Source organism: Teleopsis dalmanni, chromosome X (assembly GCF_002237135.1).
Source record: "Teleopsis dalmanni isolate 2A chromosome X, ASM223713v2, whole genome shotgun sequence".
NCBI lineage: Eukaryota > Metazoa > Arthropoda > Insecta > Diptera > Diopsidae > Teleopsis > Teleopsis dalmanni.
In genome coordinates this window covers 35,429,706-35,456,366 of record NC_051848.1, presented here as the reverse complement: position 1 = coordinate 35,456,366, position 26,661 = coordinate 35,429,706, and the positions used below count along the sequence as shown (strand labels likewise).

Genomic DNA, 26,661 nt, shown 5'->3' with positions numbered 1-26,661 from the left:
CCTGGTGCCCCAACCAAAACTTTGCGAAGGACTGTTAAAGGCGAACTACGAGGTTTTCTCTCCTCCTCTGAGAAAGCGTTCCTGTGCCATTATTTTGATTAGAAACTTTTTGAATTTCCGAAATAAGGTCTGACTTTTGATTGAAAATGTATATGTTTCATTTAGATTTATAAATGGCAGTGTTGCTTTGTGATTTATAGATGCTATTGACTCATAACTGCAGTGTCGTATTTTGAATTGCACAACTCATATGAGCTTATTGCCGAAATTTCAATATGTTGAAGCAAGCATTACCTTAATATTGTGTAATAAAATAATATTCTCCTCTGTACGTATTAAAACTGATCAAATCGATTTATTATAACAAATAAAATGAACAATTTTGTTTTTGGCTATTATTACGTATATCTTTCTAGTAAGACACATTTAGCACCAGAAGAGATTTCAACAGCTGTTTTTCATCATTACAATATAACGTTTACTCTAATCAAATGTGAAGAGAACTTATAATGACAGATATAGATAGGATAAAAGCAGTCATTAATAATTTAAATGATTTATTTGGTTCTAGAACAATTTCCGAATATATTCATATTCCAGTAACACAATATATATTTTACCCGTCGTGGTGATTTATTAAAAAAATTGCTCTTATTCACCACTTCGATTTGGTTAACGAATTCGTTATTGAAAAGTAACTGGAATTGACTTTGCGCACCCTGTAATATATTCAGAACATATTTATGGTAGTAAAAATATAGAAATGTATAAATATAGCTCCAGAAAGTATAGTAGTACATATGCTTTGTATACATCATCTCTTCCGCATTCATTTTATGCATATGTGGAACTTACCACTATGTACAATGTGTATATAATTATTTAATTAAACGTTTATTATGTGAGAGACACAAATTTTTAAAATAAACGGATCGGATCCGAATGCGGATCTTTTCAATAATAATAAATTAGTTTTTAATTGACTTTGAATGTGTCGGAAATGTGTCGATATAGTTTTGGTTTAAACATATACTAAGAGGAACATAAAAATGTATGATGTATATGATTATTTCTCCATATGAATAATATTAACATATTAAAATATAGATAATTTCACATCTTTGCAGTTAGGTTATTTGAATTGAATATGGAATTTAATATGGAAATTAAAAATTCATAGAATAAGTGTGATGATCTTCGTCCGTTTAACTTCACCCCAAAATATTGCTTATGGAAATCCATCCCTGCTCAAAACGAATTTTCAATTTTGACATTCGCCATTTATTCCTTATGAGGTGAACATACAACAAATAAAGAAGGATTGCCTTATCACAAGTGGACAGCTTCTAGTTATAAGTAACTTTCAGATTGGATTCTACGAACTTGACGAATTTAAAACAATGGAAGAGGTCAATGGCACTCCCAAACGTTTTGATGATTTGATGAATTGTATCGCAATGACGTAAGTATTCTTTACATCTGTGAATGATATAGTTTCTAGCAAGTACAAAAACAGTTATGTACTTGCTACAGAACTGTTTTATATGACTTATATGACTTTTGTATCATTTTTTTGGTATAAGTGTATTGATGAACGTATATTTCATGCTTTGAAAATAATGGAAATGGAAAATCAGGGACTAGAGAGAAAATACAGAAATATGAAGAATAATTTCCAGGTGATATTGAAAAACAAGTAATGTGAGCAGGAATAAAAAACCTTGAAAAATATTTAATATAAAAGTTATTAACTCCAATTTATTTGTTATTTATTTCATAACTGTAGGCTTGATTGTATGGGATTCGGATGTATCTGTCGACATAAGAAACTAACTAATTATCATTTTATTTCCAATAAGGCTACTCTGAATTTGACAATCAAAAACGCTATCCATAATTTTAGGGAAATTCTACTATCTACTTAATAAAAATAACTAAATAATTTAATTGAATACACAGTATTAAATGAATGAATATGTATATATTAAGATTGTAATAGGCATCATATCAATCTGATTTATTTTTTATTGAGTGTTTCCTTCGTCTCCATGTTAGGTCGATCCGCACCGGTGTAGATGTTTGGCCACATGCCTTCAGTCTCACATTCTAACAGTGGTCTTGCTAGGCGTAAGCTTCGTATGTCTGAAGTTCTCCTTTGGCTTGAGCCCAGATCTTGAAGATCAGGAGGTTGCACTATATCATCAGACAGGTAGTCGATACCCGCTTCTTTTAGAAGCTTTTCTATTTTATCTTTACACTGAGAAGGGTGTTGTAACTCACGTTTTTTCTTCAAAACACCTGGAGCACGTTCGTCACTCAGCGACATTCTGTATAAAATAAACGAAACGAAGTTATATACCATATTATAAATTAACTTGAGTGAGTGTCTACTACTTCATATAATTCGGTCATTAGATTTAATCTATACATTTATCATTCAATGCGGTAAACGATAATTTAAAAGTTAAAACATATATTTATTTTCTGTTGATTTGATATTGAAGTATTACAATTAGCGTATTTTAAATTTAAATGTAGTCTCCGACTAAAGTTCTTGTATGGACTTGCAACTAAATTTCGACTTAAACATATATAATAGTTTTTTCCCGAAAAATAGTAATTGAAATACTTATACACATACCTCATGAATGCATCAACATTTGACGAATGGGTGGTAGATGGTGGGGTTTCAACTGGTATATCACTGAAAAAAAATTATATAAAATTATAATATTACACTTAAATCCACTAAAAAAATGAAGAAAAAAATATAGATTATTAATCAATAAATACTTCATACTTATTAATATACTTTGCACGAGCTGTTTCGATTAACGACTTTTTATCGATATTAGGTGTAATTACACCTTTTTTGCCGTGTTCCTCCTCTAACATCTCACCGTAACCATTATTTTGAACCCGTTGTGCCTAATTAGTGAATTAGTGAATTAGTGAATTTTTAAGAATTAAAAATCTTTATTTTTCACAACTATCTTTTAAAACAGCGAATTATTATTACAGCGAATATTCAAGAAATAAATACCCGAACGGCAGCCAATTGTTTAGGTGACATACTCATTGCTTTTTCGGAATTATCAGACATTTCCTGAAATAATATGAAAATAATGCACTTTTTATCGAATATAACATTTATTCAGATCTTTGTTAGAATGCAATTAATATATTTTATAATAATACAAATTTAAATATTCGATAAAGGCAGCTTCAACAACGGTCGAAAGCTCTGCTTACTAAAAACACACCCCTTATATTGTTGCACTATTATTTATATTTATTTGTTATTTAAATTTAATGAAATTTTATTTAAAAAATAATTAATTAATAATGAATTATCTTGAAAATGTACTTACTATGAAATTTTCACAAATCAATTCACTTGCATAAGAAAAAATTTTGTAAGTCAAAAAGATTGACAGTGCAATTCAATTTTTGACAATCAGGGTTTTGTTTAAAATTTTAATTAGGGTACTCACAAAAACTCCCAAAAAGTCCCAAAAACTCCTAAATGTCTCTTATATAACTAATATTCTGGCAAATATCTTGAAACTTGAAGTTTCTGCTTCATGCAATTCGCCGTGAATAGTAACTGTGCAGCAGCGCAGATGAGCATGAAATAGATAGAAATAGAGCAAGCAGTAGCTCTAGAGGTATGCTGTAGGTTTGTTTAGTAGGTCTAACAATGGAGTAAAGAAATAAAGAAAACTATTTAAACACATACACACAGAAGAAAAAGTGTACGGACACTTCTTAATATTTACATTTACCGTTAATTTAAATTCGCTTGCAAACATAATCATGTAATTAAATGATATTTAATTATCAGTTGACTACCTAGTGTCTAAGAATTAATCATTTAAAAATATTTTGGATGAAAATAATAAATGTTTACTGTTGAAATTCTAGACGTCAAATTAGTGTTAGTGAACGACAAAAACATTACTGTTCAATTCTGAAAAGACGACGTAAGCCAACGAAAAATTGCTGAAGATATTGGTCGACAATATTCATCTGTGCGGAGAGTTGCACATAACTTCAAAGAGACGGGTACTTAGGATTCTAAACCTTTTAAATAATTAACTAGAATTTTTATTATATATTTTAATTAAATATTTATAATCAATTAAAACTTTTGTTGTTTGTAATTAAATCCGAATTCCTATTGACAGTTAACAGCTGACAATTCAAACCTCAAACTGGTTTTAAGGTGTTAACGCAATGCTTAAAAGTGATATTTCTTACGAAAAGTTTTAATGTTTCAAAAATATTTTGAAGAAAAGTAAAGATAGTAAGTACAGTTGTTATAAAAAACAAAAGATGATGTGTATTAAATTTCTTTTTACAGAAGACACACAAAAGTTCTACAATTTTAGATTTGATATAATTTTTGATGAATGTGGGACTTCAGTTAACTTTTTATTATTTCCATTTCATTGGAAGCATTTTTTGTGAGAACTTCATCAACTAACAATTATTAAATGTTAGATCATAATCAGATCATTAGATCTGATCATTTACTAAATAAATTGTTAAATATTTAACTTAAATTCTGTCTGCCAAATTTGCTCGTCGAGTTTTGAGCAGCAGATTACCGAATTGTACTGTTGCACTAGGCTTGAGTATAACTAGAAATAGATAATCAAACCTATCCTTTGACTATGATCACTTGTAGTAGATATTTTTGTAATTAAGATTTGCTAGAAAAATGATTCAATTTCGCTGTGTTTCAGCAACATTTTGATATTGATGATAATTCGATCAATCAAATCTTTTTACTCTGTATGTATTTTCTAGTATTTTTGTACACATCTTGGTCCTCTTGATCTTGTACTTGCCTATTTGTAAATTTAATAAATAAATCAACTACAATATTACTATAGCATATTGTACAATGAAACGTACCATAAGAATGGTATACCTAATTTAATTCAAGGCAGAAAATTGCTTTACTTTCTGTTGATATCATACCAACAGAATATATGGAATCTATAGACTCCATCTATATGGAGTGTGTTGATTTGCTAATGCTCATTTGTATTATGAACCCCTTAATTTTCCACTTGAGCAAAAACTCTAAAAACTTAAGAGAAACTTACGACATCCTATTATATTTGATTATCGCAATCCACACTTTCTTGCTACAAAAATAATATATTCCATAGGATGGCGCAGTTCGCTCATACAAATTTTAGAGCTGTGATTGAAGTGGACTATCATGAGGTTCGCAACAACAATTTGCTTTAGCCAGTTAATGCCATCCACATATTCTTGATACGATATATTTTGTTATTATGATTTTAACAGAAATGAATACAATTCTGTTAAAGCAAGTAAGATTCTGATCTAATGCACTTGGGGTTGATGTTTATATGGCAGCTTTACTAGGCAAAGCAAATTGTTGCTAATTTTTACTGCTTTAAGCAGATCATTTTTTTGTAAAATATCATGACTTTGTTGATGCTATAGAATTTATTAGTGTGATATTAACAGAAACTTATTTATACATTTTTGTTAATAATAATTTATTTTCAAAAACATAAAAATAATTTTGTGTTTTTCTATATATTTGGTCTACATATAGTAGATCAACACATACATATAGCTAATGACAAAAGTAATTATAAGTTAATCCCAGTCTAATAGTATGTTTTCTTAGTACATAATGATCCAGCAAATGAGCAGACTATACCTTGGTGGAAGCAGCTAACTGATACACGTCTATATTAAGTATTGTTCTTCTTTGTTCGTAGAATTTTATAACATTCGCTTTTTTACGGATTATCACTATGCTAGTACTTCAATCTAATGGAAGTATTTCTTTAATATTTTTTCAAAGAATTTAATTTTATGTGGCGTTAATATAGTACCGTAGTATATTAATAGTTCAGTTGTATTTTGGTGGGTACGACTGCTTTTTTTACTTCTCCACAATCTTAGTTATTAATTTCAGTATTGGTTGTGGTATTACGTACGGAACACATCTAAACAAATGGTCTTTTGTATATGTATGCGTAGATATTTTTTTTGAAGGGTTCATCCCCAACATGATTTTCTTTCTTATTTGTCTGTAATGTGGTACTATTTTTTCCACATTACATTACACATTAATAATAACAAATAAAGGCTAATAAAATGAGATAAGTACATAAACAAAAAAAAAAAAACTTTTAATAGTTTTAAATATTTTGGAGCAAACAGCTTAAATTCAGTTGAAAATTGCAAGTTTCTATAGAATGCAGACGTTCTCCTTCAGAATATTCAAATCTTAATAAAATTCAAATAGAAGCAGGATATAATGAAATATTCCTATGCACGTAGAGCCAACAATACATAATATCCTTGGTAAGCAATGTTTTCAACTTGTTCTTTGCAAGTTGCATGAAGTAAACCACATGAAGACATTAACTGCAAAATGCGGACTCAATAAATTACTTTGTCCTGCATAATCTTTCTTAACCAGAAGTTCGCGCTGAACTTGGTAAGGATTGCATACGTTCGCGAACTAGCGCAATTTGTATGTCTGTCTGTCTGTCTGTCTGTCCGTTTGTCTGTCTGTTTGTCTGTCGTTTTATCAGCTTGTGTATTCCCTCCATGCTGTTATTATTATTGTTATTGTTATAATAATTGTTGTTGCTTTTGAAGGTTACAAATTGCAGTGAGAGCACTACCAAAAGGAGCAATTCTTCCATTATTCCTTGAATTTTTTTTTTCTTTTAATAATATTATTGTGTTATTGTTTTTATTGTTTTTTATTGTTTGTTGTTTGCTGCTTAATGTAATTGTTGCTGTAAATTTATAGTGGTCGCGGAAGAATATTTTACACTGATTTATATGCCATTTCCATGCAGACTCATCGTGAATATAGAAATCGCAAAAATATAATAAAAAAATATGAATAATTTTTAGTCCTTGTAAAGTAGAACTGATGTTAAAAACTAAGGACTATTTCTGCTGTGAAGTCAAAGTGCATAGAATCATTAAGCACGACAACTTATAACTTTAAGCAAATCCAGTTTAAATCAAACAATTATATCTATAAAAAATACTTAAAACTGTTAATATTATTAAGGATTTATAATAATCTACACTGTATACAGTTGATCTCTGCTTGTCCTAATCTGTAATTATTTGGAGATCTTTGCTATCCAAAACCAGATCAGGAAATGCAAAATATGTGTTATATGGCGTGTGGTGTATGGTAAGGGGCGACCACTTGTTCATATCATTTGGATTCTGGATCACATAAATCTGCGAGATAGTTTGTCTAATTTAAATACTTTTATGGATAATGTGTATATTCATAGGTATATATGTTTTAATCGCCCATACATTTTATTTTTTATTTATTTATTTCCTTATACACTATATCATTTATTATACGTGTATAAAATGATATTATTCAAGTTGTGTAGTTGAAATGCATTAATATATAAAGTCTATTTCTTTGATTTATATACATTTTGCCATTGTATTTTATTGTGGTGTATGTACCATAGCAATTTACAATAAAAAATATTTGTAGCAACGTATGTGCCTAAATATATACTAATTAGAATGAGATGATCACACCATAATAAAAAACAAATGTTGCGACACATGTGCCTAATTTAACACTAATTACAATTATGATATTAATTACAAAGATTAATACCATAATTAAACATGGTATATGGTATAAATAGCAATGGATAACTAAGTATATCTCTATTAAGCATCATAATTAAGATAAGATAAGATAGTAAGATAAGATAGTAAGTTGTAAGTTCTTGAACTATGCGAATCTGTCATTTTATTTCTAGAATTATTAAATTCTAGATAAAGAAATATTAAAAAAAGAAATATTTATACAAAAAACTCCGGATCCATTTAAATTGAACTCAATGCGGATTTCTGAGATATTCGAATTACTGAATTTATAATAAAAATGCAATAAAAAAAGGATTAAACAAATATTGTATTTTTAATATAAATTCAGTAATTCGCATATCTCAGAAATCCGCATTGAGATTAACTTAAATGGATCCGGAGTTTTTTGTATAAATATTTCTTTTTTTCTTTATAACTTTATTAATAATTACTTTTATTAATAATCTTTTAATTATGCTTTAACATTGTATGTGATAAGTTACCAACAATATCAACAGAAGCCACAATACTGACAATGTACTATATTAATATGCAATACATGCTAACAATATTCTTCTATAACTGTCTATATTTTTATTAACAAATATCACAAAACTAAATGAGAACTATTTTATTAAATATCAGAAACAATTTTTCTATTTATAGTGCTGTTATAATTCATATTTTATAAATTGAATTTCAATTAAATTTTTTTCATTTGGTGTGTTGTTTACATTAGTCTTAATAAACAATCACTAAATATTTGATTATGAATAAATTACTCAATATGATGTCAAATTTTTAACTCCTATACTCTCCTATTCTATTTTGCTTCGTGTTCTTTGATTGTTCCAATCAAGCGGTCGAGCTGTTATCAGTAGAGGATCGAATTAGGTATTGCACTAGGCTAGAGCAGCTCATAATAGACAATTCTTTGTTATTCCTATCAAACAGTCAACATAATCTTGATTGCTATTAATCAAGGCTATATTTCAATATCTGAAGAATCTTCTTTTGATTCTTTTAGATCTCTTGCGGCGAAGTTATAACATTTTTGTTTTTTTATATTTATTTTAAAATTTTGTGTTTAATATTGTATTCAAAAAAATATAATCCGTGAACCTATATAAACTATTGTTTTTTGTACTGATAATATGTGATAATATAATTTTATTTAGAAAACTTTACCCTCACAGGTTATAGAATAATGCTATGAATTTTTTATTGATATTCTCGAATAATCTTTAAGCTTAATCTATACTATGCTATACCTCATAACTTGATATTATAAAAACATAAATTGTTTAAATCTATACTGCTTATTTTATTAAATAAATAACTTTTTTTTATATGTTTGTCGTGTTCTTGTTTTATAATTAATTTTTCTAATTATTCTCTTCACTTTTTCTCAATTCTCACTACCTATATTGCCTCACGAGCGCATGCAGATTTTTCAGACCACCACTATACTTTCCAGTTCTAGTAGTTCATGTAGTATTCAGCTTAGGTTCCTCACATGCCGGAATCACACTTTCGACACCACATATTCGTTCTTTAATAGTATGTTTTTTGTGATTGGCAGTGGAAACTTCGCCATTCTCTATTAAATCTAGTTAAGATTTAATTTGAATAAACAATATTCTTTTTGTTATGTTAACTTTATATAATAAAGTCAATCTTAGGACCCATCTTGTTTGTGCGAAAAATAACAGTACCTTCTTATTTAATACAACTCCTCCATCCCTTGATTTGAGATTCTACTGGATCTCGTACCTTGGTTAAATATTTTTTTCTGACTTTCATGTCTTAATTCAATGTCTTTAAAAGTGTGTTCTTGAAAATTATTTACTATTTTAATATGATTATTTTTTATACAGAGGAAAATTACTACTATTGCAAGTTTTATTACAAAAATTAAAAATCCACTTATTCTATAAGATATATTCAGATGAAACTGTAGTTCTTCTATTTGTTTAATATTTTTAAAATTTTTAATAACGATTTTTTTTAAAATTGATTGTTTTTTGGAAGGGTGTAATTAACATTGGTGGTCGGAATATAGAACTTATCCTGTACCATCGCTTTTTTATTTTCAAAAACAAATTGTCTTGTTTTTATTTTACAATTATATATTGATATTTAATAATTCTTGTTCGAAGTTATATTTCTATCATCACAATCTTGAATATCTTTTTTTATTCTTTGTAATATACACTATATATCTATATTATTAATAATCTACACTTATACCAAAGAATCTAGAGTACTGTAGATTCTTTGCTTATACTATTTTAAACATACTTAAGAAATTAGAATTCAAAAAACTCCAAGAGTTTCCAAAATCCTAATAATTTCCTTTATTTTTTTATATTATTTTTTCCTGTAATTATCTGCTGTAATTGATCTTGTTTATGTTTCCCCGCAGCTATTCCCCACCCCTTTCAGTTACATGTATTTACCGCCTTATAGTCCATTATTTCGCGCCTCTTATGTTATATTAAATTTTATTATAATTTAATATAATTTAATATATTAAATTTAAATAATATTATTGCCTTGTTTTTTTGGGGTTGTTAGAATCAGGTTCCTTTCACTTTATTTGCAAAATAAATATTTATATGTTGTCTTTGTTGTGTCCCATTATATTATTCATTTTTTAATATTCTAATGATAATGTTTCTTGCATTTTCTTTTATTTATATCTTTTATTATCTCTTCTTGTTTTATAAATGATCTTTAATTTTATAATTTTTATTTTATTTATTTAATGCAGTATTTAGGCTATTTTCATAGAATCTCCAGTTATTTCAATTTGAAGCCGGTTTCATTCAAGATGTTTATTCGCCAAGTTGTTTGTTGTCGTCCTCGCTTTCCTCTTATTTGGGAATTAAAGCCTTTTTGTCTTGTTAATTGAAGCAGGTTTTCATTTGAGACTATGCCAGGCCACCCGCATGCTCAGGCATCTATTAGTAAATACTTGCAGGCTTTATTCGGTTTCAGCACTGACTAACCATAGTTCGGAGCCATATAATAGTACAGACTTAACGTTGTATACGTTGATTTTTGTAGTAGTAGACAGTTCATTTATGCGCCAGATATTGCGCAGACTAGCGTCCTTTCCAGCGCCGTCTGTAAGAGTAACATTCTATATAGCAACATTGTTTACTTTAAACGATGATGTATGAGATGATTTAATCGCACACTCTTTAGTTTTTGAAACGTTGAGGTGTAGTCCCGTTACCGAGGCTGTAATGCATATATCGTCAATTTTTGCCTGCATATGTTCCCTGTTGGAAGCGAGTTGAACTATGTCGTCAGCATAGTCAAGGTCTTCAAGATGTTGATTGCTCCTCCACATAATTCCTCACCTTCTGGAAGCAACTGATTTTAATATGTAATTTAATGTCACCGCAAACAGGAGAGAAGTTATGAGGCATCCTTGTTTGATGTCGGTTCGAGTGGTGAAAGGGTCGCTAAAACTGCTGCAGTGCATGACAATCGCATAGGCTCCTTGATATTGAGTTCTAATAATTTTGATAATTTTATCCGGCACTCAAGCAATATTACGTTGCGATCAATCGAGGTTAAAGCTTTAAGGAAGTCGATAAATACCAGGAAGAATGCTGAGTTATATTTGTTGCATTGCTCTTTATATCCCAGAACTTGAAAAATTCAAATATACAATTGAGACGACATCTCGTTTAGAGATTTTCAACAGAAGAAGATAACCTAATACTCGTTTTAAAAATATAATAAAAATCGAAGATAATTGTTTATATTCAGCAAATTAAAATCATGCGCGTCTCTTAATTTGGCAATTAATTTCAATATTTTTTTTAATAAACTCTTTACTCTAATAGAAGTAAGCTTTTCCCTTTCATTAACTTAAATATGCAAAAGGGACAATAAATTTCGCAAACTTTTTTAATTTCTCCACCCAATGAAATTATTTTAATGTTTCTTTTATTCACAAAATTCAGAATTTCTGCATTTTCTTGCGATTTCTCGCATAAAAAGCGAGAAAATTATACGAGGCGAAGTCACAGCAAATGGAGTTCACAGTACGGACAGACAAACAAGCCAACAGACAGAGGGACAGACGGACAGTGGAAGTTGCAGTTATTTTTTCCAGCCGCAGATACTTCATATAATGATCATGATTTTTGGTTAATTTATGCGTTCACAATAAAACTTTTAATTAAATTGTTGGCTCTCATCCTGCAATGCATGAGTATGAATTTTTCTATCTTCCAAATTCCTTATTTACTTTGTGTTCTCGGATACTAAAAAAGTATCTGAAAACTTTTAGTTTCGTTTAACTCAACAATTTCATGCGACGATTAACAGCGTCAGCACATAAATTAACTTAAGTCCGTTCGAGAATTTGACAGCTTCGGAAAAGTAGAAAATTAACATAATGAGCCAGTAAATTTCGGAGATACAGAAAATAATTACAAGTTAAATAATAGCAATGATAACTTCCAGTTTAGAACGGGAGAGAAATTTTTATAAAGTAAAATATTTAAAATGTAATAACGCTGAAATCGTTTTTGTGGTAGGAATTCATTATAATTTCATAATTTTATATAAGATACTATATAATATATTAGTATATTACCCTATACCTATATATATGTCAGTACCATATATAATGTTGTTTTAAAGTGTCAAAGCGACACTCATCCAATACAATACACTTATGTCGACGTTCTTTCAAGTACTAGAAACAATTGTTGATAAGTCTCTTGAGCATAGATAACAGATAGAAATCACAAAGAGGTAAATCAAGCGAATATGATGGTTGTGGAAAGACATGATGAAATGGTCTTGAAGCACCAATATAGTGATAATATTCTAGATAAAGCATTATCATAGAATTGGAAGGTAGCTGCTCTGATCAGCCAGTGCAATCAAATAATGAACTTAATATATGATGTTGCCATATTAATCACGCATCAAGAATCATACTCAGGTACTATATTTCGGTATAAGATTGTTTTCTTTTATTTCAATAATCTCTATGGAAACTATTATTATTTTGTCGTCACTAAAAACCTTTTCAATTTGCATTTTTTCTATATTATTGAACAGCAAGTCCACAAGTTGATTATGGAGGAATACATATTCGTATTTAGGTATAGCAACAGGTGTTACTATTATCAAACTTTAATATCATGTAAATATGAATAAATAAGCTGAGAGATGAATAGATTGTTATAAATATTTGTCACACATTATATGTATGAGTAGTAGATTTGAAACTATATTATTATTATATTATAGATAACAATGCATAAGGGATTTGATAGTCAGTTTCACGTATGCGTAAATGAAAAGTGCACAGCTGAGTACATCGTAAATAATATTATATATTATGGACTGTAAACTTACTGGTTAATGGTTTTAGTACTTTTTTTATTATATTTTTATATACAATAATTGTTGTAATAAATCTACATAAGTGACATAAGAGCTACATACAAATAAACATACGTTAATCAATTTAAAAATTAAAACTAATAAATTACTACTTAATAACAATTTAGTAGTTTATAGAATTATTCGACAAACTTAAAATTTGTAAGAAAGCGTATCCATCTTAACAAATTTTGATTTATACAATAAATGATCTCATTTTTCACATAATTTGCTGCAAAGCCTCCGAGAAATGATTTTGAAAGGTCGAGCCAATAATTGGGTGTAATAGATATCGCAATCTATAAAAAACTTGGAATACATAGAATTGTTGTGTTATTTTAAACACAAAAATTTGATCTGCAAACGTATGTTATCTCTTTTTCATGATTTCCTGCAAAGAATAATCCACGCACAATTATTAACAGTAATATTTAAAATCAATATACTCACTAATTAGAACCATGCTCACATAAGTTATTACCAGAGTACGACAATCCAAAATTTATCTAAGAAATTTCATTTTCTTTTCAATAAAGTTGCATCAAGATTAGGGCACAAATGAGATCATCGAGATAAATACCAGCTTGCAGATAAACATATATCCATACTCAATAGATTTACAAGAAAATGAGACTACACGTATTTGGAGTCCAAAAGAATTTCAAAATCTGAAATAAAAATTGTATGAAAAAGAAAAATTGTAATATCATTCTTGGGTGTAAATAAAAATACCAAAATTCTCGTAAAAAATTAATGAGCTCTAACATTCCAGGATATACGTCTTGCTTCTAATAGATTTGCGCCTTTAGGAAAAAAATTCTAATCGCAAAAAGGTCACATACATAACCTTAATCCAAAGAGCAAAGACATCACATAGAATATTAGGTGTTAGTAAATTGATGCATTCTCACAATTGATATATTCACAGATTAATAAGATTATCCAAGTTTCGAGTCCGGAAAAAAGGGCTGAAATTCGAAATAGAAGCTATATACCTTTATTTATACTGTAATATGTTAAACTAAAACCTATTCTAAAAATAGTGTTCGGCATAAAAATGCATGATAATATTTGAACTTTTCTTACATTATTGTGTATTTAGGGTTCCTTTTGGTCCAAAATCCACATATATAATTATTGAATCAATACATTACAACAAAAAAAACTAGAAGAAAATTCATTTTCATTTCAACAGATTTGCATCAAGAAGAGGGACCAAATGGTAATTGTAAAGAGACCACATAGATAGCCTTCATCCAAGAAAATTCAGTTGCCCTTCACCAGATTAGCGTTAAGAGAATATGAATTTTCGTTGTAAAGCATTCAACTAGATAGAAACAGAAGCTTGTGAATTCATTCCCACACTTGATAAATGTATATGTCAATATAACCAACCATGTTTGGATCCCAGAAGAAATCACTAAAATCTGAAAGAGAAGTTTTACAGTTTTTTTTTTGGTATTGTTATATACTAAACTAAAATTCATTATAATAAGTGTTCGGTATAGAATAGATATGTGTGATAAGAGATCCAGAAAGTAAAAAATTTTTCGTTTCGTCGATACTGGTCACTGGCTACATAATATTATGGTTTCTTTAAGCTTTAGATTTTTTGACAAGATGAAGATTTATTAACAATGTGCTAATTTTCAGGTCTTAAGGAATAACATATTATTGTGAGAAATAAATATTTTCATCTTTTTGTATCAATGTTTACAAACACTATAATAATATCACAAACTAATATCACAAATTCTATGTATCATACATGATATATTTTGTTCAGTGGGAGGTTTGTGGTTTGAGTGTTTTTATTTCTACCTTTATGAAGAATTTTTGGAGATAAGGTGTTGTAGTCCATACTTTAAAGACGATCTCCCTTATGCGATTACAATAAGTTGTAATGCAATAGATTGCGTATAGCTGTCATCGGAAACTGTTTTTCATGAATGAGACAATAAGTAATGAACATTTTTGATGGTATCTTAACGTCGGCTTTCTTGGAGTACAAAAAGTTGGTTTTATATTATTTATTTATATTTTTAGCATTTAAAAGAACTTTCTATATTGATTTAATAAATTTTTAAATCAAACTCTGTTATGATGTCATCGAACAAGAAGTAACTTAAAATCTTCTTGCGAAAATCATTGGACATAGACCTAATAAGATATGTGATCATGTGATCACTGATGTAAGTACAATTAAATTTGAAACTATTCTTAACTCAGTACTTGGCAAGTCCATTAGACTTGGTATTAAAGGAAAATTAAAAATTTTATAATTTCTCCTCAACGCAAAATGAAATCAGATTTGTTGATCTATAATATGAATAATGTGAAGTCACTACAACTAATAAAAACGACAACTAATGTTTTCCATATATATGATCTAAGACAAGTAATACGTGTAAAAAATAGAACTTATAGATAATTGTAAATGACAGATGCGACCACAATTTTTTATTAAAATTTAAGCAAAAAAATATGTGTGATATATCTGTATATATAGCAGTAATACTTTCACCTGTGAAATAATTATAAATATTATATAAAATATATATCTATTTGAAATGTAAGATACTTGCATATACTTACAATTGTAGTTGTTTCTAAGGTATTGGGGGCACGCGGTTTATGTGAAGAAGTTTAACATTGAAGTAAAATGTCGTGATGAAAATGAGAATCCCTGATTGAAAAATATATTTATAATTAGAAGAGAGAAAGAAGATGTTCCGTTTTTGGGAAGTCATGTATATCATACTTACGAAGTTCAAGTCAATTCAGCATTGGGTCCATATTTTATTATTAATACTCAGTAATAAAATTTAAGGATTCGTCATGACAATTTATCTCTTATACTTTAACGCATTTTATTGTGAGTGAATTGGCTATCCTACGGATCCTGAAGAGGGAGTATAAATTGCAAATTGTAGAATAATATATGCATTATGTGTACAAAAGTTAATTAAATGGAATTAAATTAACTTTTAAAAAAAAATGAAAAATAATATCGAACAGAAAGTTAATAGAATTTTGTTTGTGTTCATGCTCATCATTTAAACACCCTATAAAAATATTACTTTCATCACTTTTTACCCGAAATATAGATCTAACTATTGTTGTTCATTTGAGGTTAGAAGTCCTAAACGCAGGGATATTATTAAATTTATGAATAATTTTAATTTACCCAAGTTAACTTTGAATACTTCTCTGGGTGAATTACCATTGCCAATAAGTACTACTATAGGCATTTGAGACGGCAGTTTGACGAAGAAGATGTAAGAGGGCATATTTATTAGGAGAAATGATTAGATTGAGAAAACATTAAAACCGCAGTTGAAGGGAGAAGATATAGGAGGAAACCATTTCTATAGATGAAGTAATCAGATTGAGGAAGCAATAACTGCAGTTACTGTACAAGATATACGTGAAGTAACTGATGGAGCATCAAGTCAAACTCGGAAAACAGGTTGTGAAGGTTTATCAAATAAGTAAAAAAGAAGCATTGAAAAAAAAGGACAGAAATTATTTTTGCAATTATTATTCTGTAAGAGTTTATTCCCAGTTTTTGGAATAAAATTAAATTTTTATTATCTTCTACATTAAACTTAGTTATTAAATTTTGTTGAAAACTTCATATTTTCTTGTAAACTTAATTATCTGCAATTATCTACTGCCATTTTTTTCTTACCTTGATTTTCATGACATGTGCCGTTCTTATATTTTCTCACGTGACTTCACCAGCAAACTAAAATAATTAGTACTTATTAAATAAGATATTAGATTCTGGATTGCATAATTTGACTATAAATTTCTATAAAGGCGGAGTATTTTCAGCAATAGTTTTGGTTACGTTTAATTGTCAACGAAGGTCAATGTCTGGGGCACCAGAAATCGTAATCAAATTAGAAGTGGAAACAAAATTTGATATTACCTTTTATTTGCTTCTAGTTGCTTCCCTGTGATTGTTGGTAATGGTGGTAATACCGTTGGAAGCAACCTATTAACACCAAATTATTGGCGTTTACGTTGCTTTTTATTTTTACGCAAACGTTTTTGCATACGGGCACGAGCTGCACGCCTGCTGCGGAACATATTCCTTCGCTTCTTAAATCCAACATTACGCTTCTTTGGACGTTTCTTCGCACGCTTCTTTGGAACCTGACGTTTATTTGCTTTCTTTGGTGGGGACTTCTTCATATTTTTTTTTACATTGGCACCAGGCTTACGTCGTTTGATCGCATTTCTTGCCTTCGGCTTTCTCTGTAATCGCTTTCTTCTTTTGGCGCGTAGCTTTGCGCGCTCGCGCATTTTTCTTGCCCGGTATTTATGTACTCTTCGTTTGGGCTTGCGTGATCGAGCGACTGATTTTCTTTTTGCAATTACAGGCCCAAGATCAGTTTTCTGGGATGGAATGTTTGACCACAACGACGTAAGGCTTACAGTCTTATTAGCGTCAAGTTGTAAATTATTTTCCGAAGAACAACCAAGTGTGGGAATATTTATAGTTTCTTTCTTTATACTCATGTCACTGACGCTGGGATCGCACAGACGCATTAAGTCTTTGCCAGGTATATATAGGAAGGAGTCAGAACTTATGGCCTGAACATATCCATGGCGAATCCCTGCATTAATCACATTCATAACAAGTGCCTCACAATTCTTCTGGGTCGTCTAAACAGGTAATTTTGAGAGTTAGACTTATTATTTAAAAAAAAGAAAATTATAACTCTGTTTAGGCTACAATCAGTTTTTGAACAGTTTTTTAGGTGTTTTAATATACAATAATTTATTTATATTTTAATTTGTTTACAATAATATATTTTAAACAACTTATTTAAATTTGTTAAAAAGGATCAAAGGTAGCAAAAGTAATATATTAAAAGAAAATTAAGTCAGATGGATAAAAAAGTCAACTGTCAATTTTTTTTTATAATATTTGTATATTTTGAACTCACCTCAGCCATCGCTGCTACTTTACGTAGCAGATCCCTTTTCTTCATCGGCTCCCCATTATTGGCCAAAATTTCAATTATTAATCGGCCTTTAAGAGACATATCAGTAATATGCACTTCTCAGCAATAAGTAGCAACAAGTATAGGTGTATTTTAATATATCAAAATGTATATATACAAAATATATCACTAATAATTTTGAATAAAAAAAATATTCATTTCTCGGACGAGCAGTTTTGTGAAACTGTTAGTGATAAAAAATAAAATAAATAAATTTTGAAACATTTTATTTCCATCTAGTTTTTTTTATACATATTCTAACATTTTAACGCCTACTAAATCATTTCAAAATAAAAATACTTTGTTATTTAAAAATATTTCATTTGACAAATAGTTTGAATTTCTAATGTCAGAAATAACAAATTCCTAATTTGAAATTTACATTATATTTGAAAACAGTATTCTTATGACTGTAGTATGTAGAGAGTCATAAGACAAAGGGTCAAGAAATATTACTCATCTGGATTATGATGAGTAAAAGACATGTTTTAGAAAGAGATATATCACAAATGTCAATTTCTTAAGTGTACTACTATTTTGGTAGATTTTTACTATTTTGGTACATTTTTACTATTTTGGTACATTTTATTTGTACCAAAATGGTGTTTATTTTTGTGTGGATATGCTTATATACTCATACAAATATATGTATATATATATTCTTATGAATATGTTTATGCACAAATTCTGACACGTTTTACTAAGTAATACTATTTAGGGCCCGACCATGTTATATAGAGTGTCGCGAGCATTTCAAAATTGAATCTTCTGGGCTATGACGAAAAGGCTTGTTATGAAGACTGTCACATCGGTATTGCCAATTCCGTATTTTTACTACTATTGTTGTACTTTTTAGTTTTGCCTAAATTTAAAAGGAAATCTAGATATGCTTACTTTCAATTTACCATAATTATTGCTAACAGTACTTACGTCTTATACGTCTTTTCTTGAAATTGGAAAGTGTGCGGTTAAAGATTATTTGCGGCTTATCCACAAATTTTTATTTTCCATTAAAACCACAACAATTTCAAATTTGACGCGACCATGACTCCTTGTATAACTTCTTATTATTTTAATGGCATGCTCTGTTTGTACAAAAGATTTCAAATTTTGCCAATCTCGAGCAATATATCTCATTTCACCTCTCGATTTATTCGTTTTATTATTTATTGTTCTACGCCAAGAATTGCGTGGTCGTTCTCGGGTTCTACTGCCTTGCAGATTCCAAGTTAATGCCGCATGTGCAACATATTTCACTTTTTTTTTTAAATTTGACAAGTCACTTGACTTGATTCAGTTGAGAGTATTACTGATCCATACCCGATTGTAGCTCTGAAAACAGTACGTGCTGTAAAAGGGGCAGTTTGAAGAACAAGAGTTCTTCTTTGGTTCGTGATTTTTGAACCATTACGTGTGATACCCGCAACAGAGTGATTTTTTTTCCCTTGGTAAAATTATAGAAATTTTTTTTTGCATTTGAATTGTCATTTTGTTGATTTTTATTGGTTATAAATTGTTTTGAATTACATATAATATAATGTTGTAAATAAGAAAATATACATGAAATAAGCGCTGTCTAGTTTATGCTGTATTTTGAACATTGAACATTGAATATTATTACTATTATTAGATAATAGGCTATGAATCTACTCCGAACTAAAAGATCTATTGTGCGCGTAAAGGCCCAACTAAAACAATTCTAGACTATTTATAAATCTCGTAAAATGCTGTGGGCTTAATTTTACCCATTTGATTTGGGACTAGGATCCAGCTTCCAAGGTAGTTGAGTCTACTCCTTGTCGCCGTTGGGCAGTTGCATAGAATATGTTCTGATGTTTTCTGCTTCTCATGACAGAGTCGACAGGAGTCACTTTCTACCGCACCTACAATCTTATTGTGGTAATTGAATATAACATAGAAAATCGGCTAAATCAAAAGAAAATAGTTTCCAAAATTGGCACATTTAAGATTAATACAATAATTAATGCAATAATTCTCATAGAAAGCGGCGCAAAATTGTTAAGTAAAATTTTTGTTCCTTGCCGCATTCCCGAATGAAAGATTACAAGTGAACTACAAAAAACGTGTTTAGTTGATGACTTCAAACCATGTATTATATTCGTAATTTAATGTATATTTTTAACACCGAAGAAGAAGGTATTTTGATCAACATCTATTAAATCCTTTTATCAGTGAGAAACTAATGTGTTTACAATAAATAACCCAATCAAATTTTAAGAACTGAATTAATGGAAGACAATTGAAGAATGTTAGCAAGCGATATGAAGACGGTGTCTTCTTTCAACTGCATAAATGAGCTGATAATGATGTGAATGTTCACTCATTAATATAAATGAGCAAGTGCCTAAATGAGACAGTGTGAATGTACTACAAGCTGCAGTGGGAACATACTGTAGTACTCATTTAGATAGAATTTTATGTCTTTGCTCTGTTTGAGAATATTTAAAAAGTAATTATTTTGAAGATAATATCAAGATTAACTGTTATAATCATCTTGAAGTTGGTTGAGGTCAACTATTTGTTATATTAAAAGTGTGCGTGTCACTTTTTACATAAAAAATTTAAATTGAGTTTACGAAAACACAACTCTGTAATTGAACGAAAACACATGTGACGTGATTGTGTCAGGTGCTTTTTCTTTGGCACAACTTATTCAGTTCGCATTAGAAAATAAAGCCACAGTGAAATTTTTATTAATTAATATTTATTTCTATAATTTAAATAGTGTTGTTCAAAGATTATATAGCAAAGATAAGATTTGAAATTGGTGAATTGTTTTTTTTTTGCGAAATACAAAGAACGCCATGATCCGTGGTCGGTTAAAATAATAATACTATCTAAATTTTTATGGTTTTGCAGAGGCGGATAATATACCATAAGAGTTGCCAATATTTTTAAATATAAAGAATATTATGACCAATTAATTACACAGAAATACCGCATTAAGAAAATTAGCTTAGTGTAAGTTTTAGCTTCAATTTAAATAGTACTAGTAATACTAGTAATCTGTTAAAAATATTGAAGGAAGTTTCTGAAGAAAAGGAAATGGAATATTCTACGAAAGTTTCGGTGAAAGGTATGTTAATATTTCATTGTGCATTGTCCATTACTGCACAGCAAAAATTCTTATAAACTTTTCCAAATCGTGTCTATAAATGGATGGATTAAAACTGAATACATGATTTTAACTGCGAAATACTGCAGTCATATCGTTTGAAATGCTGCAAACTAATATGCGATCTACACATAGATAGATCTTCTACTTGGAGATTTTAGTTTAACATGTTTTTTACTTTAGGTATTAGTGTGGACGACGATAACGTTGTTCTTGCTATTACTCCCTCGGGACAAATGATCGCAATAAAAACAGATTACGAAAAACCCAAATTGTTTATATCTGAAAGTGCACGTTTAGAATGGGAATGGGCAGACCGGAAAGAAGCGGAATATATAAAATACAAACTAGAAATTGGAGAAATTAAACATGAAATAGTGAAGGACCGAGTTATCGTATGTGAAAAATTCGGTGTCGAAATTCCTGTTGAATTCACTTTAGAGGATAAAAAGCGTAAACGTTTATTAAAGAGTGAATATCGTTTTAATGATATTTGTTCACGATTACGTGTATATGCAAGTCTCGATCAGGCTAAAACTGATCTATGTCTCAGGGCATTGAAAAGTTTGAAAAATTTACAATTAAATCGTTTGATCGTCTTGCTCAATCCGGGGTGTGTTGATACAATACGACGTTTGCGTAAATATGTAGGAAACTTGAAATCGTGGAAGTTAAGGGTGACACAGGAAAGAAAAGTCATAGCACACGCTGCAACTATCCGTAACCTTGCTATAACTATTTACGATAGTTTTAAAAAAATGTTTAATTTCAATGGCGAAAAACCGTTTTGGGATGAGTATTCCGAATATGTACAGATTTTTCAAGAGGCAACAAAAAAGATACGTCAGGGTTATCTTACTATTGTGACTGAAGATATTTATCAAAAATTATTAGCTAAACATAAAGCTATAGGAAGAAACACTGCAATGAAAACAAAAGTGAGTGATGAGTAACACTAATCTGATTAAGTTAAGTTAATTAATTAGTTATTAGTTGAAATACCACTGAAGTAACGAATTAAAATAGAAATATTTTATTTTTTCTTTTAATACATTTAATTTTTAACTTAAATATTTTAATAATATTAAACGAACGCATTCACATATCATGTCTTTAGCTTCTAATAGTTAGTTCTAATAAAACTAGGGTGTTCAAAAAGTTCATGAGATGGTAGAAAACACAAAGCCTTTTAGTTGTTTATATTTATTTACTATTTTATGCAGTGATTTTAACCAAACTTTAGTTTATGGATCGTATCTCTTTTACGGTTTTTCGGAAAGATGACATAGCATGTCTCTATGGTTGCTATTATGTAAAAAATTTTTTATCTTTATGAAAATAACCGGGGGTCAGAGCTAAATCTGAAAAATGAACTACTTTTTGTAATTTGGTAGTTAAATATTTTAACCCCTAGCAACCTTTGCTGTGAGTTTGTGCAATTATGCGCCGAAACCCAAAAAAAAAAATTGTTCTAATATGTTAGCCGCGTCTATTTTTACAAATTTTTGCTCCAAATTATCATTTAATTTTTTTTAAAAATTAACGGCTATAACATCCATGGCCTATGTCTGAACATGAGATTCTTTCACAAACAGAAATCGATGATATTTATTTATTGTAATATTATAGTTTGAGCGAGTAGATATTTTACTAAAAATGATATCTAACTTTTGTATATAATTTAAGACATGTATAATTTTAAACATGTATGTTTATTTTTATAAGTGTTTATATACATTTATAAACATAGGTTAGGTTAGGTTATACCGGCGATCCCTAGTGGATCCACTTAAGCCTAATCACCCATTATAGTACCGTATCAATGGGAAAAACTTAGGGTATGAAACCACCTAGAACCTTTGGCGAAGCATATAATGCTATTCAGTGTCAGGTCCTGTGACTGGTCCAGGTTCCCAAGAAAGAGGATTCCCCAAGTGTAAAGTCGCCGCACAGCAGATGAGATACACTCTCATCGTCTTCCCCAAAGTTACGACAGATTTGTTTGAAAGGAAGACTTAATCTTCTAGCATAGTTCCCTAGTTTACAGTGACCTTTAAGTAAACCTACCAAAAGACCGATGTCTCTGCGGGACATCTCAATGAGAGTTTTGGATTTCCTTTTATCAAAAAGGGGCTAGACTGCCTACAGATGTTTGCTTATGGCTGAGTTTTCTCATTTTTTGTTAGAAATGTTTGTACAGAAAGAGCTTAGTATTTATATTTGTTACATATACTCATATATATAATATTTATGCATATATTTTTTATTATATTATTCTTATTTAATATTATTGTTATGCGTCTTATATTCAAACGTTCAAACTATTATACTGTTATAAATATCATCCTTGACTTAAATAATTTTACCTAAGAATGTCTTAAATACATCAAGATCCAATAACATTCTAATTTACGTTATCAAAGAATATCTATTTGTCATATTACCTAGTCAACAAACATAACCCTTTTCTTTTCTGTTCATAGTCCTATTTCTCATAACTATAACAATTTTACCTAAAAATCTTTTATTATCCTTAACTTAGAAAGTGTCATAAAAAATACATATCCGCAAGGTCAATGTTAACTTGTGGTGACAAAATAATTTTTGTGTACCTGTAACCAATAAATTCAGTACCACTCATATTCAATTTATAATTTTTATTATTTGTTATTGTATCCTATTTTACATTTTTTTAAGAAATGACCAATATTGAAACAATTTTAAAATACTATAAATACCTAAACAATACTTATGATATTTCATTCTTTCAACAACCGATATTAACATTACTTCTTGCGGAGAGCACATACACAACTTTATCTAATATCTAAGTTTATATCTAAATATCTAAGTTCCTACACACAGTATATAGTACACTTCATCACTATTAATAATAAAATTCATACAATAATAAGTATGGACAATTTCTCTCAGGATCAACATTCACAGCGGCTTGTACAACCAATACCATCAATAGCAGAACGCTACGCAATCACTCAAGGTCTTGCACAACAAAACCAAACAATTTTTATACCACATCAACTACATTGTTTGGACGAAGATGCATTATCAGGGTGGTATATGCCACCATATGAACCCCACATGCCTACCACGTTTACTGGAATCTTATCAATACAACAACCACCTACATCTTAGAGTCATCATTCAACTATGAGTTCGAATACTATGCAAATATCCTTATCATCATATTTGTCACATTCCAACATTGTGAATGTACTAACTATATCACCAGTAAACGACATCAATCAATCATTTGATTTGACAACACCAAGCCCAACCTGGATTATGTCGGTGGGCCTCAAATAAATGTAGCCCACATGGATATACATGTTATCATACCACGAATAATTATGTTACATCGATATTATAATAAAAATGCCAAAGATTGGTGCAAAAGCAGTCTGTTTATCTTCACTATCCTACGATCAGTCGATAATATAAAACACATCATCCTTATTCTCAGTCATCTCATCTATAAATGTATAAGTGCACACTCATCACAATACATAAACTCACTAGAAGTCATTGAGCTATCCTCAGATATAAACATGAAACCAGCACCCGAAAGTCCATGCATTTCATACTTGGCATACAGAAGAATGGCTAATAACTTACCCAACCGACAACCGTCATTTCAAAGTCGATTTCGTCATTCGTCAAGCATAAGAGCTAAACTACAGAAATGACAGCAAGAACCGATACCGGTAGAACTATATTAATTACTGGTGATATGGAATCATGTCATCGATCACATTGCAAACACAGAAAATGTTTTAAAGTAATATACTATAATATAATAACCACTTAATTGTAAATAATTATTTAATATTACAAATAAAAGATATACTAAATATAAGACATATTCATAATACTTGTGTACATTTTATATATATATTTGAAGCGATATTCTATTTTTTTTTTTTGAAATTATTTATTATATATTATGACATGTCCTTCATTATAAAATTGGCAGATAGTTGTTATAAAATTTTTCCATTCGCCTTTGTTTCTGGCAGGAAAACGTAGTTCATTAAAGGATTTTTTCGTTTCGGTTGTGACTGTTCTCCGTCAAGTGGTTCTGGGATGATCTCGTCTTTTTACTCCTTGCGGGTTCCAATCCATGACTCCGTGGGCAATTGCGTATGTTGGCTTTTGATTCAGCTTCCAACCGATGATGATTGGTTTTTCTTCCACAGCTTCGAGAACGACGTCTAGGACTATTATAAACAGCAACGGTGAGAGGGCGCAGCCCTGTCGCACTCCACTGTTGCAATTAAAGCTGTTGCTATTAAAGTTGTTGCTAAGAGTACTTTAACGTAAAACTCTGATCGTGGATCTTTATAGCTCTTTTTGAGAATATTAATGATCTTATTAGGAATACCTTTAGGAATACTAGCGAGTATTTTTAAATCGTATTTCTTAGAAGTTATTTCACTTAGCAGCTCCCATAATGGTTGTATGTTACAGACGACTGCAACAAATATTGCGGGCAAAAACATAGAAATATAAAGACATGTAATTTGCTCTGTTAAAAAAATCATGGATTCTGAAAAGGTACTCTGGGGTTAACATGTCTGTTCAAACGTATAGACAATCGAACTTATTATTTCATGTACGATGAATGATATTAGGTTTATTAAGACACTTCCTGATGCTATTGCTACTATAGGGCAGACCATAAGTCTTCACTACCGAATATATCATATATAATACAAACAACATATGCTCTAATATCAGATTATTTTTTATTTGTTTTTGCCTAAGCAAAATATGTTGTGTACGATATCGGTTTGATTGTCTTGAGTAATCAAATTTTCTGCGTTCAGTAGAAAAGACAATTAAGTCTCTATAATATCAATTCTACATGAATAAATATGTCGTTATATCGAAATGACGAATTTACTTATTTATGTTAATAAATTATTTAAAATTTCGGAAAATATTCAGACTGAAGCATTGAATCCTTACAAGTTACTTTCTTGAATAAAAAGGTATACAGGCATTACTTAAATTTTTTCATATGTTAACTTACTTAGGGTGCAATCCAATGACTCTGCTTTTGATTTAAGTGTCTCTACAACCTTGGCATTAAGTTATCCTGTAAAAGGAATAAAATTCAAGTGTTTGTTTCCATTACTGTGGTGATTAATTACGTTTGCTTAATTGAATTAACATAAAAGTTCATGTTAACATATCCAGCCTGGTGTCGTGTTTCAATTGGAAGATAACGAATCCAGCGAAGCACGTATCACCAGGAATTAATTTGTTGAACACAACCTTTTATTTATGACTAAGGCATGCTCAAGTAACAAAATTAATATTTTGGAATAAAATTTTTCAACCATTAAAATAAGCTATTAGGCATTTTATAATACTTATTAAAGAAAGGACAGTAATATCTTTTATTCACAATTGAACGCTTTTGGA

General features: G+C 29.6%; 3 protein-coding genes across 8 annotated transcripts; 1 reads left to right on the top strand and 2 right to left on the bottom strand.

The window, feature by feature from the left end:
- Window positions 1–1,963: 1,963 nt before the first annotated feature.
- LOC119662369 lies at window positions 1,964–3,410 on the bottom strand. Its single transcript, XM_038071972.1, has 5 exons — window positions 3,372–3,410; window positions 3,044–3,106; window positions 2,801–2,928; window positions 2,642–2,704; window positions 1,964–2,327 (listed from the first exon to the last, which is right to left on the bottom strand). The coding sequence occupies exons 2-5, from the start codon at window positions 3,101–3,103 to the stop codon at window positions 2,018–2,020; spliced, it is 561 nt and encodes a 186-aa protein (XP_037927900.1). The 5' UTR covers window positions 3,104–3,106; window positions 3,372–3,410; the 3' UTR covers window positions 1,964–2,017.
- A 9,692-nt stretch (window positions 3,411–13,102) lies between these two features.
- On the bottom strand, window positions 13,103–18,276 carry LOC119661907. Of its 6 annotated transcripts, none has more exons than XR_005250632.1 (10): window positions 18,021–18,276; window positions 16,997–17,736; window positions 16,754–16,810; window positions 15,828–15,964; window positions 15,658–15,748; window positions 14,149–14,489; window positions 13,974–14,030; window positions 13,795–13,909; window positions 13,513–13,730; window positions 13,103–13,453 (listed from the first exon to the last, which is right to left on the bottom strand). XR_005250632.1 is itself a non-coding variant. In XM_038071418.1 (5 exons), the coding sequence occupies exons 1-2, from the start codon at window positions 18,117–18,119 to the stop codon at window positions 17,077–17,079; spliced, it is 759 nt and encodes a 252-aa protein (XP_037927346.1). In that variant the 5' UTR covers window positions 18,120–18,276; the 3' UTR covers window positions 14,151–14,389; window positions 14,458–14,489; window positions 16,754–16,810; window positions 16,997–17,076. The 6 variants fall into 6 exon arrangements, 2 of the variants coding, with proteins under 2 accessions (XP_037927346.1, XP_037927345.1); XR_005250633.1 differs by having other exon boundaries at window positions 13,795–14,030; window positions 14,149–14,389; window positions 14,458–14,489; XR_005250630.1 differs by having other exon boundaries at window positions 13,795–14,030.
- A 2,661-nt stretch (window positions 18,277–20,937) lies between these two features.
- On the top strand, window positions 20,938–24,969 carry LOC119690065. Its single transcript, XM_038105048.1, has 3 exons — window positions 20,938–21,174; window positions 21,397–22,151; window positions 24,148–24,969. The coding sequence occupies exons 1-3, from the start codon at window positions 21,144–21,146 to the stop codon at window positions 24,367–24,369; spliced, it is 1,008 nt and encodes a 335-aa protein (XP_037960976.1). The 5' UTR covers window positions 20,938–21,143; the 3' UTR covers window positions 24,370–24,969.
- The last annotated feature ends 1,692 nt before the right edge of the window (window positions 24,970–26,661 follow it).

Bases quoted from the DNA above. Each gene is read 5' to 3' on its own strand.
- LOC119662369 (XM_038071972.1), bottom strand. From the start codon at position 3,103: ATGTCTGATAATTCCGAAAAAGCAATGAGTATGTCACCTAAACAATTG. The intron at 2,929-3,043 runs GTATTTATTTCT...TTCACTAATTAG, and splicing joins AACAATTGGCTGCCGTTCGG to GCACAACGGGTTCAAAATAA. The intron at 2,328-2,641 runs GTATGTGTATAA...TATTTTATACAG, and splicing joins AATGTTGATGCATTCATGAG to AATGTCGCTGAGTGACGAAC.
- LOC119661907 (XM_038071417.1), bottom strand. From the start codon at position 18,119: ATGTCTCTTAAAGGCCGATTAATAATTGAAATTTTGGCCAATAATGGG. The intron at 17,737-18,020 runs GTGAGTTCAAAA...TTACCTGTTTAG, and splicing joins AAGTAGCAGCGATGGCTGAG to ACGACCCAGAAGAATTGTGA.
- LOC119690065 (XM_038105048.1), top strand. From the start codon at position 21,144: ATGGAATATTCTACGAAAGTTTCGGTGAAAG. The intron at 21,175-21,396 runs GTATGTTAATAT...TTTTTACTTTAG, and splicing joins TACGAAAGTTTCGGTGAAAG to GTATTAGTGTGGACGACGAT. The intron at 22,152-24,147 runs GTGAGTGATGAG...AATTTCTCTCAG, and splicing joins ACACTGCAATGAAAACAAAA to GATCAACATTCACAGCGGCT.